This window comes from Epinephelus fuscoguttatus, linkage group LG1, assembly GCF_011397635.1.
Source record: "Epinephelus fuscoguttatus linkage group LG1, E.fuscoguttatus.final_Chr_v1".
Lineage (NCBI taxonomy): Eukaryota > Metazoa > Chordata > Actinopteri > Perciformes > Serranidae > Epinephelus > Epinephelus fuscoguttatus.
In genome coordinates, this window is record NC_064752.1 from 40,369,118 (window position 1) to 40,384,339 (window position 15,222).

General features: G+C 38.4%; 1 protein-coding gene across 1 annotated transcript; it reads left to right on the forward strand.

Moving 5' to 3' along the window:
• Positions 1-8,292: 8,292 nt before the first annotated feature.
• Positions 8,293-11,400, forward strand: LOC125891503 (small vasohibin binding protein). Its single transcript, XM_049580846.1, has 3 exons — positions 8,293-8,424; positions 8,911-9,037; positions 9,475-11,400. Exons 2-3 carry the CDS (start codon positions 8,924-8,926, stop codon positions 9,559-9,561), a joined length of 201 nt encoding a protein of 66 aa, XP_049436803.1. The 5' UTR covers positions 8,293-8,424; positions 8,911-8,923; the 3' UTR covers positions 9,562-11,400.
• The last annotated feature ends 3,822 nt before the right edge of the window (positions 11,401-15,222 follow it).

Here is a 15,222-nt window from a genome sequence, read left to right on the forward strand (position 1 = left end):
AGCTTCATAAAAGTGTGTTTCTGCTTTATGCAGTGCATATGGAGCAGCAGGTCTGGCTGTTGTCTGCAGCGTTCAGCAGAAGTTGTTCTTGGCAGGATATTATTTCGAGGGAGAGCACTCTCCTGTAGTTGGGAGAATAAATCCAGGTAAACCGTTGGTATGCCATGTGATAAATCTCTATGGCGTAGCACTGCCAGAGGGCACACATCAGACCCTAGTTCACAACAACACCAGAGACTGCCACACTGTCAGGTAGTATGGTCTGAGAGGACGACTTCCTCATTTCATATGTGAGATTGTTTAGTGATTCTGTCCCTTCATAATGACTGTTTTTGTTTCTGAGGCGATAAACGTGTTCTGGACCACCCCTCGGCTGGTGTCAGGCTCACTCCTCACCCCGATGATTTAGGTACTGAAGAGGTGTCCTGAGGGGAGTCTGTATAGTGTGTGTGTGTGTGTGTGTGTGTGTGTTATCTGAGTCTAAATCAAAAGTGAAAAAAGCAGTAAAACACTCAGAAAATAGTTCAAAAATCTAAATATTCATTCATCCAACATGTGTAAGAGGACTGGGCTTCAACAGGACCAATTCATCGGAGGCTCTCCTGTCAAACTCTCCTTTCCAAATGTACCATCTCAGTCAGATACACACATCAGCTCAAGGTTGAATGATGTCACATGCCTGAAATATCTGTGTTGATGTAAACCCATGCACCCCGACAAATATATAACTGGACTATTAGGCAGGAGTGACATCTTGTGGTCAGACCTACACTGTAAAAAAGAATCCACTGGTTTAACTTAAAAAGAATTAAGGTAACAATTTATATACATCTTTTTAAGTAGTTCCAACTCTGGCATTAAACAAGTCCATCCTATGAGTCTTTAATAATTTAACAAACTCAATAATTTAGTATAACTAACATGATTTGCTTTGACATCAAAAAGCGTAATCAAGCTGAACCAACTTAATATTCATCCTAAAGGTGTGGTGATATTTAGCTATCAAATTATTTCATTTGATCTTCTAACTTACTATTCTAACTCAGTCCTACTCAGAAGTGTCAAAAAAGTTTTCGATTTTGACCAACTTCTAAAAAAAGTTGTCAACTGACTAAAACAAACCTAATTTTTTACCTAAGGTAAAAACTAATTTATTTTAAGAGCTATCCGCTAACCCGATGAATCATTTTCGAGAAAGAGTAAATGAAAATAAATTCCTGGGTGTGATATCAGACCACAAAATCTGCTGGAAACCCCATATAAATATGTGCAAGCAAAGCTGGCAAGAGGCACTGCAGGTCTGGGAAAAACAAGTCATTAGCAAATGTAATAATGATTATAAATAAAGTTGACAATTTGCCATCATTATTACTACCTATTGTAGTATCACAATGTACTGAAGTTTTGCGTGTGGTTTGTCCCAGTGGTGTTGCCCTACACCAGCAGAACACAGTTAACACTGACATTACGTTGTATTTGTCAGATAGCCCACGTGATGTCTCAGTAAAGAGTCAATCATTTATGATATTTTGATATGTGTAATTTATGTAGACAGCACAGCATTCTTTTATTGCATATTGGTATAGTATACTGTATAGCAGTACTTCCTTATGATAGTATAATATAGTTGGAAATGGGTTTTCAAATCTTTAAATTTTTTCTCTTGTTTTTATGACGGTAGCGTCAGGAGCAGCCAAAGACCACCTGATGGCAAGATAGTTATCTACAAGTGTTCGTAAACAAAAGAATAATTAGATATAAAGATTTTTTTTAAAATGCCTTACTCATTTCAATGACAATTTTTTTTTTTTTTTTTTTTTTTTAAATCTGCTTTAAATAAACTAAACTATATAAACTATGTGTTTCATACATGTTTCCCTGTACCCATAAGCAAACGGGGAAACGCATTAACTGTACATAATTATTTATCTTTATCTTTATTTCGGCCATGATCAATATTCTTTTGTTTACAAACACTAGTAGATAACTATCTTGCCATCAGGTGGTCTTTGGCTGCTCCTGACGCTACCGTCATAAAAACAAGAGAGGAAGAAATCTGAGTATCTGATTGGTCGAAGGACCGAACTGAACAGGTGATATCAACATCTGTGATCAACAACATAGACGCATTTATTTTTATCACAAAACTAATAAATAATCATGGTGGATTTACTGAACAGAGTTCCAGAATAAACGCTGCACTTAACAGCTTATTTATCTTTATTTCGCCCATGATAATTATTCTTTTCTTACCAGTTGGTCTTTGGCTGCTCGAAGAAATCTGCACTGACTGAAACACTGCATTTAACGGCTGGATTAAAAAACCTTATGTAAAGGATATAATTGCCCAGACTGCCCACCACAGATCGCCCAAAGGTTAAGTTTCTGATTGTAATTTCTCCCCATTATGTTCCGTTGTGTGTGTTTAGAGATGTTAAAACAACATATTAATGCAACTGCTATGTTTCCTGCCTTTTTTGGATAAGCGGGGAACACAGAGCCTTTTTTTAGTAAGAGGGAAACATAGAACCCGGGAAACATAGAACCTTTTTTGTGTAAGCGGGGAACATAGAACCTTTTTTGCAGGGTTAAATGGGGGACATAGAACCCAGGGAACATAGGGATGACCCCTCCTCCACTACATCCTCATTACATCTCTGATAGACGTAGGCATTAGCAAGGTAACGTTAGATACACGGAAGAGGAGAGCGAGTGTAACGTTACAACCAAGACAATCAAACGCAACCCTGGAGTTTTAAAACTCAACCGGAGTCAGTGATGACTGATGAGTTGTAGAATAAGGTTAGAGTGCTAACGTTAGATAGTAGCGTTAAAGTTACTTGTAATGCCAGGGCCACACCGCCCGCGGAAGCGCTGCGAATAGCCTTGAAGCGCCGAGAAGCGAAGACAGTTTCCTTTTGGCGCCCATGTTAACCGATTGTGTCATCCACACCAGCCTTGTAGCGATCATTTCGGTGTCTGGTCTATTTTCTGCGCGAGCGAATGTGTCAAGTCGGGCAGGAAGTCAAACAAAGGAACAACAGCATCCAGTCAATTTTCAGAATAAAACAAATTTCAAAATAAAAAACCCCATTTGACAAATGCGATATATATGTGTGTGTGTTTATATACATATACTCAGAAGTGGACATACATGTACATTTGTTAGGAAAACATGGCGTATAATTTTATGAGGTTATTTACCCAAATGTGACATTGACAACAGCTGGGAGCAGAAGCGCTTGTCGACCAGTGTGGAGAAATGCGCATCTGATGTGAACGGAAATGCTCCAGCTCACACAAGAATTTCAGTGCGCTGCGCTTCGCAGCACTTCATTGGCAGTGTGGCCCTGGCGTAAGTGGAAACGCACAAGGAATATAACGTTAATGTTTCACAGGCTACACTACAGTAGGCTATCGTTAGCCATTAGCAACTGGATGCTGTGTTGTTATATGACGTTACATGTTATATTAGAAGCAACTAACCATAACGTCCTCGGGGTGGGATACGTGTTGTGCGAGTGTGGCCAGGAGTGGGGATTTCAGCACCATGGACAGTGCGCGTAGAAAGACCTGACAAGCATCTCCTTTTAAATGTGTTTGCTGCTAGCAAAATTATACATAATAAATGAAGACAGTGACATATTTTCAATAAAAAAAAACAATGAGTTGAACATTCATTTCAAGCTTTTGTAGTACAACGAATTTCAGAATTGTGCGAGTGCGGCCAGAGAGGGGGTGGCAGTGTTTGATGCAGGAAACTCGATATGGACTTGAAAATCAGTTTCGGAGTGGGGGTGGTTCGGCGGTGCCCGGCTGGGCAGCGTGTCTGTGCTCATCTAGAGCATCATACCTTGATGAAGTGAAAGGAATAAAGATAAAGATAAAATGATAATCCTTTTACTTTTATTATTATTATCTTATTTTGCCAACTGAAGAATAAACTTGTTTATTTGGGTGTTTTGCTGTTTTCTCTAGAGCGGAAACTGACGCAAATGATCGCATTAATCAGTGAGGGGGAAAACAACATGATTCGATGATTAGTTGGCTAAAGGAAAAATCTGTCAAATCAGATTCGACTATGAAAATTCTTAGTCAGGGACACCCCTAATATTTACATTGAATCATTCAGCATAACGCTTGCCAACCTTTGTTATGTCTGCGATTACAGATAAATTAATGAAACTCAGCTCTAGAAGTTAACGTTAGCTTAACTAGAGCCCTTTGGACAACAGCTAACAGTTATGTACGATCACCACAGTTACGTTAGGCTAACTTTTGCTAACGTTAGCTAGAGATGTTAAAGATTTCTTTCCAGCAAAGTGACAATATGTTGCCTCAAACACAATGTTGACTTACCTTAAAACAGATGTATACATCATTGTTAATCTTATTCACATTGAGTTGATGTTGTGGTCTACTGCACAACTTAATCCAAAGGAGACACTTTTCTCAGTTGAGATGTAGTTTAGGAAAGGGTATAAAATACACCGATCGCCCAGCCTCTCAGGATACCTTGTGTCGGAGTTGCATGTACCCCATGCACACCGTTTGACCATTTTTAAACTTCACATTTCAATGGATGTCCAGGCAGAGAATGTCCAAGTGTATGGGAATCAGTGTTGCCAGATCTGGCGAGACAAATAAGCAACCAGGCCTGTGAAAACAAGCCCAAAACAAGCGACTTTTTCTACAGAGCCCCCCTAGGTTCCAGTGAGAGAAAATTAAATAAACTGTGTGCACGGTTTTACAGTTCGTGGGGACGGATTTTAAACTGTGGGTACAGATTGTCAATTTACATACATGTGAACAGAACAGAACAGTGAAAATAAACTGTGCGCAGTTTTGCAAAACTGTACCCACGGTACAGTTTATTTATTTTTCTCCCCCCTGAGCTTCAGGACAATGACTACAAGAGGGAGTTAAACCACCTTTTAACATTATTTAACATTAGAAAACAGATGGGATATCAAATATAGACTGATGTACCAAGTACATTATATACACAGTAAACCTCTGATAATTAAAATTTGCACACACAAATAAATATCATCCTGAATTCACAAATTCTTTATTTATTATTGCTTTTTATGCACCATCTAACTATAGCAGGTATTTGCAACTCAAAAATAATATTATCCTTAATCTTTGTTAGTGAACAATAATCTAGCCCACTGGCAAGTTTACTCGTTAGCATAGAATACCTTGTCAGCAAGCTAACTTGTTAACCCTGCAGTAGCTTATAAGGCTTTTGTTCAGTGTAACTGAAAATTTTCTTAAATTGTACCAACTTCAATTTGGAAAACTGAGCTCAGAAGAGGCTCAAAGGAATTTTTAAAAAGCATTCATGATGTCAGATGGCTGTGACTGGTTGATCACGATGTTGGTCCAGAGACGCAACAGGGATGTTGATTTAAGAGCATGTCCCACTTGGCAAAATCACATTGTGGAAAACACTTAGTTATGGAAAGGTAATGGTTTTTGAGAATCTGCAATTACTAGACACAGCCTTTAAACTTTCACCAGTGAGTTTTAGATTAATATGAACAGTTCATAAAAACAATCTGAGGGAATTTAATAGGTAGGAAAATAAGTCAGGAGACTGAGTCAGTATGAAGCACTGTATGCTTGTTTTTGTTTGGTAGTTTTTGCGAATGTAAGTGTTTGTAGGTGTAGTACCCCCCCACAAAACCTTATTTAGCAAAAAATGTACAAATCATGTCAGACACAAACAAGTAGCCTACACAACACAAGAGCTGATAACATTTTTTTAAGGTATATAAATATTAGAAAATAAGGGATAAAAACAAAATTAAACATTACAATGAGAGTCAAACATTTCTAAATAAGTTGAATATTAAAACCAATTATAATAATAACAAAAATTAGGGCTGTCAGCATTAGTGCATCAATCACAATGCACTTAAAGTCTAAACATAATGCGTTTTTGTTTAATAACATCTCCAGGCGTCTGTGACCAAAAATCATTTGACCTCGAAATCGTAATCGCGACCACCAGACGATTAATTGCACAGTCTTATCGTGTACTGCTATTTTGCCTCTTCAGTGCACTAGTCCAGCTGCTGCAGCGGCTTCCTGCATCAGTAGTGATGAAGATGACAACACCAGTGCAAATGAATGGCTCAGTTTGCTTTAAAAAAAATCAGTTAAGAAGTCAAAAGTAATATGTGCCTTGTATCACTTAAGATATCACTGAAGTACTGTCAATTGGAGCTACCACCTACCTGAATCAAAGAAGTTAGCTACAGCACTTGCTAAATTGGTGGCAACTGACTGCAGACTAGTGAACACTGTGGAAGACTCAGGTCTGAGGGATGTCCTCAAGTTGGCATGCTGTGACCAGTCATAAGTCTCACTTTCACATTACCTCACATTCCTTTTCAACTGAATGTAAAGTTAATGGAGCTATGGAGTATTTTTGCTTGTTATGCATCTTATTGAAATGTGCTGCACATTGTGGAACAGAGTAATCTTTAAAAATAAAAACAAAAAAATGTATTTCACAGAATAAGCACTTTGAAGTTGTCTCCTGCCTCTGAGTCATGGTTTCAACACCACACTGTTGTAGCAGTGCAGCACTGATTTGAAATGAATAAATCCAAAAGATCAATCAAGATCATGAAGTAAATTTCTTTGCATTGGTATGATTCCCAATCAAGACACTCTGGTAAGAATTGCTTTCCCTTTTTAGGATGGACTTCAAATCTGTTTTGCACCATCATGGAATTTTAAACATGATTAAAAATGTGATTCATTGCAATCAACGATTGAAATCCAGTGATTAATCATGGTTAAAAAAATAATCGACAGCCCTAAGAATAACAATAAAATGTTGAATATGTATTAAAGTTAATAATAATGATATAAAAATACATGAAAATCTTTAAATAAATCCAGACAGACATAAGAAAAAAGCAATTAATTTGACTTCAAAGGGTTTTATCAACTATGTTCCTGTAATATTTTAAATCTGTGGCTTTTCTATTGTTTGTTAGAGCAAGAGAGTTAAGAACTGAATTAAATTCAATTTAAAAAAGAGGTTTGTGAACCTCAAGATTTTTGAGAGTTTTGTTTTTGGCAGCGTGATGGCACTAGATTAATGTTTTTCTTTAAATGTGTGTGAATAATCCCATCAGGGGTGGGCCATGATGGAACAGCCAGACATGAAAAATAAACCATTCATTCATTCATTCATTCATTCATGTTCCATCATAAATACACATACTTGGTGTTTACAGTAATGTTAAGATGTTATGGTATGAGGTATCTCCACCAGTCGGTGCTGTTCAGGCAGCTGGGAGTCCTTGTGTTTGGGTAAAAAGGAAAAACAGCAGGAGAGAGAGTAGAGTTTGCAGGGGATCAAGCAGGTGAAATGGCTGACTGACCTGTGTTCAGACTTCACTAAAGTTATGAGGAAATCCCAGAGCATGTTGGACTATTTCATTCCTTCTCGCACAACCAAGTCACTTACATAACTTTGAAATGGAAAAAAGTTTAAAAAGTTGGGTATAAGCAAAATGTCTCGATATTTGAGTTTCTGTAACTGAAAGTATGCAGAGGCAGTAGTTGATCTAAAAAATGTATAGGAGACCTATCATCACTTTGTGGCCTGTTTAAAAATTCATCTCATGTTGCTCAGAGTCTGAATGTATCAGACAGCAAAAGCACAAACACCCAAGCTGTGGTGAGGTGAGCTGACGCAGACACGCCGACTGGACAAATGGCAGCTTAGAGGCAAAACATATCACCTCAGTGCACTTTATCTTTTTTGTACAATGAGGAATTTACAGGCTCTTTTGGGGGTTATTTCTAGGCTATTTTAATGCAAAAAGGGTGAATGCTTAAAAAAAACATTACTTCATCATATGCTCTTGTAGCCAGTAAAGTAAATGCAAAAAAATAAAAATAAAATAAATACATAAAATAAAAATGGAAATTTCATACTGCTAACTGGGTCTGGAGAACGAGACTGCAGACAAGAAAAAAACGAGGGTATTTTCTAAGAATGTGTAAAGGCTAACCAAAAATACTTGAGTGGAGGAGAAGTTTAAATTGTGAAACTGATCAGAGGAGAGAATACATATAGTCTTATTAATAATATATCTTGTTTTATTCATATTGTATTTCAAAGACAAAGGCGCTGGAGGGCGGTAATAAGGCGCAGTAAATGTTTTAGTCAGTGCCGTTTTAGTTAAACACAAAGAAAAAAAAAAGACAGAAGAAGAAGAAGCGGAACGTCACACAGCCGGAACCTTTGAACAGAAGCTTCACTGCTAAACTCGGATTTGTTTATTGGTTACTCCTTGGGAACAGCTGCTTTGAGCGGCTAGTAGCTAGCTACAGACTAGCTAACTTAACTGTAGTCAAATTATATTACTCCTTTCCACCTTTTACATTTCACGGGTAAGTGCGTCATTAACTGAAATAAAAATGTAATTGTTAATTGGGCTGATGCTTTTAAAAAAGTCGCCTAAACGACGACAAGCTAACACGAGCTAACCGGGCAAAAAGCTAAATGTTAACTAGCTTACGTTAACCTTTTACCTTAGCTTTAATGTACAGCAAATAGCCTCCAGTCAACCGAATAAAAGATGTAAGCTGCATGTGGCCAATGTACAACAAGATAGAAGACGTCTACTGAACTGTTACGATCCGCTCCTGTATTCAAAACATATTAACTACACTCAGTACTGCTCATTTTAACCAATTGTTTAATTTGCAAGTAGCAATTTATGTTAACCCATTTTAGGGTCTGGAGGATGACTTGTATGTCGGGTTTACAAAAACAAACTCTTGTATTATTTGGGGTTGTTTGTATTTTCACAGATAACGTTTTAACTGTACAGTAAGTGAAAGATGTCACGTATATTCTTACCTTAAACCTCCCAGGGTGACAGTTGCCATGGAGCCTGCCTGCCGTAAAGACAAGCCAAAACTGAACTCTACCCCGACCAGAGGAGACAGAGCCAAGCAGAAGTCTGCTCAGCAAGAGCTCAAACAACGACAGAGAGCTGAGGTGACTAACGGCACCATTTTTAAACCTGGCACACATACTGTACACTAGAGATACTCAACTTGCTTTGTCACTGTTACAAAATGAAAGGAGAATAAAGTATAGTATATAAAATAAATGAATTGCCTTTTTCCAACTTCAAATTCAGTAATTGCAGCCCCGCACAGGTCAGGTGTACACAGGGGCATTCTTAGGATTTGAGTACATTTGCCCCTCATGTCCATCCCAGGGGGGTTAACCAACTCTATTTGGATACACTGTGAATCACTTCTTTTTTTCACTGTGAAGTTGACACCGGCACCCTACAGTATATAGAACGCAGGCCTAATTTTAGTGTAACTGCTGTATATAATCCTACTCCCCAAGAGATTTTATTATGGTAGTGTGGCAAATGTTTTTTCTTCTCACTCCTATGTCTGTTTTCTTTTCTTCATTAACAGATTTATGCTTTGAACAAGGTGATGACAGAGTTGGAACAGCAGCAGTTTGAGGCCTTTTGCAAACAGATGCAGTCACAAGGAGAATAATGAGTTCAGCCCAACCTCTTTCATCTGGACCAGGCCCTGTCACCCTGCAGAAACACCATGTATGCACACTATTACCGACACAAAGTCACGCTTAAACCTACACTGATGTTCAATAATATGATCTTTGCTCTAATGTGTTACTGATTCAAATTTGTGAAGCTTTCACCTGGATATGCCAGAGAGTATTTTGTTAACTGAAAGCATTGTAGGTGAAGGAGTCCAAACAAGAACAACTGGAAGCAGAGTTCCATATTTCATCGGGTCTTTACTTATATATATATATATAATATTTGTTGCATTTCTGTAATGGTTAAACTGAGCTTGCCTGCTCATTTTTTCAATACTGTCCAAACTGAAATTTACATGTACTGAGTTTCTGTGGTTGACCAGGTCAAACTCAGATGATCTGTAAGTTTACTCACCCAAGTGGCAGCAGTGTTAATCACTCTGGAAGGGCAATGGTGATCAATTTTCTCAGGTGGTCAGATCCCTTCCAGTTAAAAGCACTTTTGAAAACGGGCTTCAGAGCTTATCACCTCTCACTAGTAGTTTTCTCAAGTCAGAAGTGTAATGTAAGCATCTTTGAGGAACAATTTTTTTCAGAGAACCATCCAATGTGTTTTGCACTCCCATGTACAAAACATCCATTCATGTGAAGACAATGAAGTTTTTAATTGATGAATGATGACTGAAAAGTTTTTATTCTGTTTTCTTTGTCACTCAGGCTGCAATTTGCGATTTGCTTGCTAACAGCACTACAGCTGGATATCACATTGTTTTTGGCTCTGTGATCTAATGAAATGCTGCAGTGTCTCACATTTGCCATGATGAAGGAAAATATTGACTGAACTGAAAAAGTACTAGTAATTTTAGCAACTGTTGAAAGACTGCAATTCATAGAAACAATGTCAGAACATCAGTGACTCATAAACATATATTAATGTAGCTTTAAAACAGGCGGTGCCCTTAAAGCCGGGGTAGGCAGTTTCATTATGGCGTCAATGGGCAAAAATCCAATAATTCTTTCCAGCATATTTTAATTCAAGTGGATAATCAAAATTAGACTTCTGTACCTTATCCTGGCTCTGTTTTTAGGCTTTGGAAAATCTAGCTCGGAACGATATCACTGTGCAGAAGGAAGTGTGCATCTACGGCAGTAGATGCACACTTCCTTCTGCAGGTGTAGTTCAGTAGAAAGAAAATAGTTCCTACATGAAACTGCTCACAACAAGGTCTGTGGATTATCTTGAGTAACCAGGTTATGGTTTCTGGAAAGAGACATTGCTGTTGAGTTTTTTTAAATGTAGTTTTTGGCGCTTTGAGCACCACACACCGAGTGCCACCTAATTCCATTAATTGCAGGGAAGGCAGACAGCTCTACAGCTGATGTCTCCAACACTGCAACTCACAACAGAACAATCTAGATTGATAAATAGAAAAGTACAGGAAAATATGTACTTTTTGATTTTGGGGTTACTGTATGTTGTGGCTGCACATGTCTGTGCTTGTCTGATGGGAAGGATTTAGGACAGAGAGGGGAAAGCTGCAGGAGGAGGGTCTATTTCCAAATTCTGCTTTGTGTTTGTTTTGCTTTCTCCAGAAAACTGCCTGCCCCAGCTTTAATATGCCAGTGTTAATGGTGCTCACCTTGAACACTGTCTTGTGAATGACATTGTATGCAGTGCCAATAGTGTCGCATTCACAAGTTTTGCAATCTTAACAACTTCTATTTATGGCGTTGACTGCAAAATATTTTTATTGTTAAGAACAGTATGTCAACTTTCACTTGAGTTATACAAGTTTGATTTAATGAAAATAAAAATGAGTTGTTTTTTAAAATGTGTGTGTTTATCGATAGTTCTTTGCATGTTATCCGTATACTAAAGTGAAACAGAGGACAACGGTTATGGCTACATGTCTAATCTTATCTTCCTTGTATTTCCTGGCCCTTGTTCTTTAAATGTGGCTTAAAGAGCAACCTGCAGGTTTAATTTTTTTTTTTTTTTACTAAATTCATACTTAGCCTTTACTGAAAATGACCATTTAAAAGTTGATACAGGATATTGTAGCCCTTTTAAATAGGAATTGTGCAAATTTGCAGGAAAGCCCAATCAGCCTTCGTTCAGCATAGGCAGCTTAAAAACAAAATCGGGGAGTGCAGCGAAATGCTGCCTGTCTACATTTGTTCATACAGAATGTGCCTTTTTCAGGGCAATGGGGGGTGTGAGCAAAAAACAAAATGTGTAGCTCAGTGTGTGACGTAAACAGTGACGTACTCCAAGGGAAGCCGCGGCTGGTCAGTCCTTGGGCGATTCTCTCATAAGTTGGCCCGTTCTTTACCGTTCCCGTCATTTGACGGTTAATGGCCCCTTCATTTGCGAGGGCAAGGAGGGCGTGCAATTCCTTGTCTCCACAGTTGCTCATCTTTACAGTGTCTGTCAGGTTTGCGTTTCCCTCTTGCTACTTGCTGCTCGCAAATTCCTGCTATCAGCTGTTTCCTGTTAGTCCACCACCAGTGGGTCGCACATACGGCGTGATCAACAGCTCCTCCCACAAGTCATCAACAGCCCCACCCATGGCGGAAGGGAGCCTTGCTCTGTTTAAACCAAAAAGGTTCTGCCAATATGTCTACCCTATGAGGCAGAAAATTGGGCACCTCGGATCAACTCGCTTTCCGGCTCTGTGTGTCTAAACGCTCGCAGCTTGCCGGCAAAACGGCCCAACATTCGCCAAAAATTTGGCAGTGTAAAAGGGGTAGCACACTTTGCTCCGGTTTGTAATTTCACAGATTCTGCCTTCTCTTTTGCCCAGCAGCCAAGAAACAAGACACAGAAACTTATTGGGTCTTTGAGGGGCTGCATTGTTTATTCATGGGCACATTGTAACCTGCACTGTGCATTTACTGCCACAGGTGACAGTCGCTGCAGTGTTGGATGAATGTTGTTATCACATACTGCTGATGTGATGTTTGTGGTCTAGACCCAGTAATATGCCCATACAGTTGACACTAGACAGTTGATACTGTTGAATTCAACAATAGCCACATTTTTTTTTAAATCATCTATCTGAGTTATTAAGTGTTGATTACTTGACCCTGGATGAGTCCCCATTTGTTATGACCTGGCTCGAGTGGTCACAACAAAAAGGAGACACACCATTAACAAGTTTTAGCAAGTGATTTTTATTTAAACAAATTAAACCATATTAAAAGGTTAACTTAAGTAATTAAAGTATGGAGTGTGAACATCAGTAAGGTCAGTAGTGCGTTATGTGCATTAGTGGAAGAAGGTGCAAAAAAGCAACAAAAAGGACTGTTGACAAAAAGGAACATAACCAAACCAGACGGGAGAGGAGCAGAGATGCAGCAGGAAAGTGGAGAGCCAGCGAAAGAGAAAGACGCAGACTACTGCCATCAACAAGTGCCATTGCCATACTTGGTCTGCAACAGTGTTCGGGTGGGTGGAGCACATCAGGTAGCATTTACATGAATAAACAAGAAAAAGTCAGCAACACTCTGTGTCCTTCGTTGGCAACTGTTAATACCTCGCTGATACAGACGGTTAAACACACAGACCGGTTTCGACAAGTGTCTTCCTCGGTGTGTGAAAAGACAGAAAAGCAGTGTGAGACATGCAGAAATAACCGCCACTCCCAATCACACAGCTGCATGGCATTAGGCAATCACCAGGGCCCAGTATTTCAAAACTTTTAATCTGGATCAGAATGATCCAGATTTTGTAGTCCTCCTTTTTGCTATCCCAGATCAAATTGATCTTGTAGATTTGGTCCTGGTTTTTCAAAGAATTTTCAGATAGGATCATTCTGATCCAGATACCACAAGATCAGGATTACAGAATCTGGATTTGAGGTCTTTGGATATAGGCTGACTACTATGATCATCCCACTTGTATTTTTACCCCTCATCTATTTTTATTTTGCTATTCTTCATGTTGCCTTCAGCACAAGATTATGTTGTTTGTCACTTGTTTTAGACAATAGATGCAATTGTGAATTCACTACAAAAGCAATTCAAAGTTGCTTTGGAAGAAAGTGTCAGCTAAATGACCCTCCACCTTTTTTTCTTTTTCTTTTTGACTTTGTTGTGTGGAGAGAATGTCAAGAGTGTGCAAAGCAGTAATCAGAGCAAAGGGTGGCTATTTTGAAGAAACTAGAATATAAAACATGTTTTCAGTTATTTCACCTTTTTTTGTTAAGTACATAACTCCACATGTGTTCATTCATAGTTTTGATGCCTTCAGTGAGAATCTACAATGTAAATAGTCATGAAAATAAAGAAAACGCATTGAATGAGAAGGTGTGTCCAAACTTTTGGCCTGTACTGTATAAAGTGCCACAGGTCAAAGCAGTAGATCATAATAAAAGGAGCTAAAGTCACTCAGCACAGTAAAAGGACATAAAGTGCTGATATCACGGTAACCCCTCCTATATATAACAAGGCATACATTCTAGTACGGCACACAAACATGGCAGAATAAGGCATAGAATAGAACAAATGTAAATATGTCTTAATAAAGTTAAAGTCAGTTTCCATAATGATTCATATCCATCTAGTTGCTTTATAGTACACAATACTATAAGGTACACAATACATATAAAGCCTGACGGTCGGCATTAGTAGGCTGGATAGAGGGATACTGACACCTTTCAATTTGTTTTCTTAACTTTACTGGGAAACTGAAGTTTGTGAAACCAGAATGTCAGATTACAAAATATAGCCTAGGCTACATTAATTCTCATCATAAGAGCTGCCGTACAAAATCAATAGTAAACAAAATACATGTTAATATTACACAAAGCACAATAAATACCAAAGCACGTTATCACATCCTAGATATTCCTACTGATCACTAGACCCAACCAATTCCCACATGTAACTCAAAATAATTTTACTTTGTTTTTTCTTTTTAACTCTTTATTTTATTCCAGATAGCCAAGACAAAACTCATCAATTGAGCAAACAGAAAATGTATGACTGCTGTCCTTTCATACATAGTTAACACCATTCAAAAAAAATTCAACCAAAAAACACAACAAAGTCAAAAAGAAAAAGAAAAAAAGGTGGAGGGTCATTTAGCTGACACTTTCTTCCAAAGCAACTTTGAATTGCTTTTGTAGTGAATTCACAATTGCATCTATTGTCTAAAACAAGTGACAAACAACATAATCTTGTGCTGAAGGCAACATGAAGAATAGCAAAATAAAAATAGATGAGGGGTAAAAATACAAGTGGGATGATCATAGTAGTCAGCCTATATCCAAAGACCTCAAATCCAGATTCTGTAATCCTGATCTTGTGGTATCTGGATCAGAATGATCCTATCTGAAAATTCTTTGAAAAACCAGGACCAAATCTACAAGATCAATTTGATCTGGGATAGCAAAAAGGAGGACTACAAAATCCGGATCATTCTGATCCAGATTAAAAGTTTTGAAATACTGGGCCCTGGTGATTGCCTAATGCCATGCAGCTGTGTGATTGGGAGTGGCGGTTATTTCTGCATGTCTCACACTGCTTTTCTGTCTTTTCACACACCGAGGAAGACACTTGTCGAAACCGGTCTGTGTGTTTAACCGTCTGTATCAGTGAGGTATTAACAGTTGCCAACGAAGGACACAGAGTGTTGCTGACTTTTTCTTGTT